At 39.6% G+C, this 4,724-nt stretch overlaps 1 protein-coding gene across 1 annotated transcript in view; it reads right to left on the bottom strand.

The window, feature by feature from the left end:
- Window positions 1-4,724, bottom strand: part of KNG1 (kininogen 1) — a 27,622-nt gene that overhangs the window by 15,074 nt on the left and 7,824 nt on the right. The window contains exon 5 of the mRNA XM_037741923.1: window positions 3,517-3,624. Coding sequence (XP_037597851.1) covers window positions 3,517-3,624 — 108 coding nt within the window. The remainder of the gene's footprint in view (window positions 1-3,516; window positions 3,625-4,724) is intronic.

The following is a 4,724-nucleotide window of genomic DNA, read 5'->3' as shown; positions in this document are numbered from 1 at the left end:
TTTTTTGAGATGGAGTATTGCTCTGTCACCAGGCTGGAGTGCAGTGGCATGATCTTGGCTCGCTGCAACCTCTGCCTCCTGGATTCAAGTGATTCTCTTGCCTCAGCCTCTCAAGTACCTGGGATTACATGTGCGTGCCACTACACCTGGCTAATTTTTTCATATTTTTAGTAGACATAAGGTTTTGCCATGTTGGCCAGGCTAGTCTTGAACTCCTGATCTCAAGTGATTCACCCACCTCAGCCTCCCAAACTGCTGGGATTGCAGGCATGAGCTATTGCGTCCGGCCAGTATCATGCAAATATTTTTTATTGTTTTTATGTCAGGTTACAAAAAGATTCAATATATTTTACAAAGCAGACACAATACAGGGTATGTTCTTTTACCTCAGCATAAAAAAAAAATCTCTAAAAATTAGTAACTTGTTTAAACAAACAAACAAAAACAATATACTTGGAAATATAAACATGCTTGCCTAAAAAGTTAGGTTCTTCTTTGGATAAGGAAAAAAAAAATACAAACTAAATAACAAAAAGGAGAATTCCATATAATGTTGTCAGAACAGCATTCTGAGTTAATTTTTGACTTGACACGATTTCATAATTTAAAAACAGAGGGAGAAAAATACAGAGAAAGACCTATGCCAAGGTCCCCAGAAGAGAGGGGAAAAAAGAATAATAAACAAACATAGCTAGGTTCTGTGTGAAATGTGATAAAACATGTATAACATAAAATCTGCCATTTTAACCATTTTAAAGGATACAGTTCAGTGGCATTAATTCCATTCACAATGTCATGCAACCATCACCATTTCTAAAAGTTTTCATCCCCCTCAAACAGAGTTCTTACCCACTGAGCACTAAATCCCCATTCTCACCTCCTATCCACTCACAAATCTTCATTTACTCACTGTCTCTATCAATTTGCCTATTCTAAATGTTTCACATCAGTGGAATCCATACAATATTCTGTGTGTGTATCTGGCTTATTGCACTTAGCATAATATTTCCAAGCTACATCCACATTGTAGCATGTATCAGAACTTCATTCTTTTTAAAGGGTGAAGTGTTTCATTGTGTGTATATATAATAGCACATTTTGTTTATCTATTCACCTGTTAATGTACACTTGGGTTATTTTGACTTTCTGGCTGTTATGAATTTTGCTGCTATTAACTTTCATGTATAAGCATGTGTTTGAATATGTGTTTCCAGTTCTTTTGGGCATATACCTAGGAGTGCAACTTCTGGGTCATAGAGTAATTCTATGGTTAACATTTTCAGAAATTGCCCAATTATTTTCTATAATGGCTGCAGCATTTTACAGTCCTACCAGCAATGTACAAAAGTTCTAATTTCTCTATGTCCTTTCTAATACTTGTTATTTTATGAACAAAAGAAGTTCTTTATATATTCTACATGTTAAACCCTTATCAGATACATGATTTAAAAGTATTTTCTCACATTCTGTGGTTTGTATTTTTACTCTCTTGATAGTGTCCTTTTTACTTTTTTCTCCAATTATGAAATAAATGCATGCTCAATTAGAAAATTTGGGAAGTATCAAAAATTTGCAAAAAATATGAAGAATCAGATAAAGCACCCACAATTCCAACTGAAATTTAACTACATCCTATATTTTGTCATAATTTGTTTTCCATCACTTTTTATATTTACATTTATTTTGTATATTTAAATAAATCTATATAACAGTATAGTTTTGTATCCTACTTTTTTTTTAGACAGTCTTGCTCTGTCGCCAGGCTGGAATGCAGTGGCGTGATCTCGGCTCACTGCAACCTCTGCCTCCTGGGTTCAAGCGGTTCCCCTACCTCAGCCTCCCGAGTAGCTGGGACTACAGGCACATGACACCATGCCCTGCTAATTTTTTGTATTTTAGTAGAGACAGTGTTTCACCATGTTGGTCAGGATGGTCCCAGTCTTCTGACCTTGTGATCCTCCAGCCTTTGCCTCCTAAAGTGCTGGGATTACAGGCGTGAGCCACCACGCCTGGCCTGTATCCTAATTTTTATGTTTTTTTAATTAACATTGTAACCATTTTACTATGTTACTAAAAACTAAAAATTTTTGATAGTTGTATCAGATTTTACTGTATGGATATACTGTAATTTATTTAGCCATTCTCTAATGTTGTATAAACAATTTATTTATAATATTTTCCTATTAAAAAACAACTGAAATTAACATCTTATGGTCTGGATTTCCCATATAAAAGAATTAGAAGCAGCATTCCTAGATTAAAGGACTTGCAGCAATCCCTTGGCTAAAGCACAGTCGTCTGCGGAAATGCAAACATCCCTGGGAACATATCATGTCTTAGCCATCTTAACGTTCACTAGATACGACTACCTTCAGATACACCATTTTAATGTAATTTTGGTTCAGATAACAAGATATGATGCTATAAAGGACTGAAAGCTAGAGACTCAGGGTCTGTTTATTAAAAATAAAGGTGGGGGGGGAAGATGAGAAAACAAACAGAGAAAAGTTTGACATGAAGAATAGTCCTGGCAGCCGGGCATGGTGGCTCATACCTGTAATCCAGCACTTTGGGGGGCCGAGGCAGACGGATCACAAGGTCAGGAGATAGAGACCAGCCTAGCCAACATAGTGAAACCCCATCTTTACTAAAAATACAAAAATTAGCTGGGCGTGGTGGCACGTGCCTGTAATCCCGGCTACTCGGGAGACTGAAGCAGGAGAATCGCTTGAACCAGGGAGTCGGAGGTTGCAGTGAGCCAAGATCGTGCCACTGCACTCCAGCCTGGTGACAGAGCAAGACTCTGTCTCAAAAAAGAAAAGAAAATAGTCCTGGGTAAAGCAAGGGAACAAACACATGGGCATTGAGCACATGGGGAAGAAAAGGAAATAGGAATGTGTGGAAACGTAACAAAGATACACTTGACAGTTCAAGCATTTTGTCTATGTCTCCTCCCTGGTTTCACTCTGTAGCTACTTATTACCGGCTGGGCGCAGTTGGCGCGGTGGCTCACGCCTGTAATTCTAGCACTTTGGGAAGCCAAGACAGGTGGATCACCAGAGGTCAGGAGTTTAAGACCTCCCTGGGCAGTATGGTAAAACCCTGTCTCTACTATAAACACAAAAATTAGCCAGGCACAGTGGTAGGCGCCTGTAGTCCCAGCTCCTTGGGAAGCTGAGGCAGGAGAATTGCTTGAACCTGGGAGGTGGAGGCTGCAGTGAGCCAAGATGGCACCACTGCACTCTAGCCTGAGCAACAGAGTGAGACTCTTTCTCAAAAAATAAAATAAAATCAAGTTATAAAAAATACTTATTGCTAGCTGTGCAGATTCTTTGGCCAGGTAGGTGAGGTAGCTTGACCAGTGATGTGAGCTTTAGGGGGCCCTAGTGAATGTGAATGTGAATTACTGAATGTTGTCTAAAACTTTAGTGACAGTCTTCCCACCCAGCTTGATAGTTACCATCAACATGTAAATAAAATGCTAAGAACTTCATAATTAAATTTTTGGCTACTTACACCATTCGAAAGGGACTTGCAGTCTGGAGTTAAGAACAGAAAATTCTCTTTGGAACAATTCGTTTGCACAATCGAGTAGGTAATTAGAAAGTTCCATCCAGACACCACCTGAAACCATTTCAGATTGAATATTTAAATGGTAGTTTAAATATTATTCACTGTGGGATATGAATGTTATAAGGAGTTTAGAACACTGTGTGGCAATGTAACAAGTTTCCAAGAAATATGAATTATTATTACTAGGCAAAAAATGCTGAGTAAATATTTAGCACCTTAAGACTCTCATATCTCTCTCTCTCTCTCTCTCACACACACACTCTACACACACACACACACACACCCCGCTAGCCATCTGAAAATGACAAGCAAGATATATTTTTAAATTCTTTAGCCAGTTTGGAACATGGATTTCCTTAAGTAAATCCTAACAATATTTCCTCTGCCAGGCTGCAGAGAGAAATGTTTCCTGAATTTCATAAAATAATAATGCCCTTCTAGATGTATAAAGAAGACTTTGGAGGGGAGTGGTCTTTACTGGTGGGTCCTCAGGCTCCAGGTTACCAAGTAGTAAGATTCTCCTACTTTATTCTGGGCCGGTCCCACCCCGGTATCTCTATACGGACCTAATTGAGTAAAGCACACTTGCATGAAAGCAAGTTGTAAGGTTTATTAAATGCAGAGAATGTTACTGACCAAAGGGAATCACTCATAAAGAGGCTGAAATATGAGGGACCCAGTCAACTATTAGAAAAGTCTGGCTGGGCCAGGTGCAGTGGCTCAATGCCTGTAATCTTAGCACTTTGGAAGGCTGAGATGGGCAGATCACCTGAGGTGGGGAGTTCAAGACAAGCCTGGCCAACATGGGGAAACTTTGTCTCTACTAAAAACACAAAAATTATCCTGGTGTGGTGGCAAGTGCCTGTAATCCCAGCTACTCAGGAGGCTGAGGCAGGAGAATTGCTTAAACTCAGAAGGTAGAGTTTGCAGTGAGCTGAGATTATGCCACTGCCCTCCAGCCTGGGCACCAGAACAACACTCCGTCTCAAAAAAGAAAGAAAGAAGATTACAGCCGAGTGCAGTGGCTCACACCTGTAATCTTGGCACTTTGGGAGACCAAGAAGGGTGGATCACTTGAGGTTGGGGGTTCGAGACCAGCCTAGCCAACATGGTGAAACCTCGTCTATACTAAAAATACAAAAATTAGCCAG

The sequence above is a fragment of the Cebus imitator genome, unplaced genomic scaffold, assembly GCF_001604975.1.
Source record: "Cebus imitator isolate Cc_AM_T3 unplaced genomic scaffold, Cebus_imitator-1.0 Scaffold111, whole genome shotgun sequence".
Taxonomy (NCBI): Eukaryota; Metazoa; Chordata; class Mammalia; order Primates; family Cebidae; genus Cebus; species Cebus imitator.
Note: the sequence above shows the minus strand (reverse complement) of the source record. Positions and strands in the feature narration are given on the sequence as shown.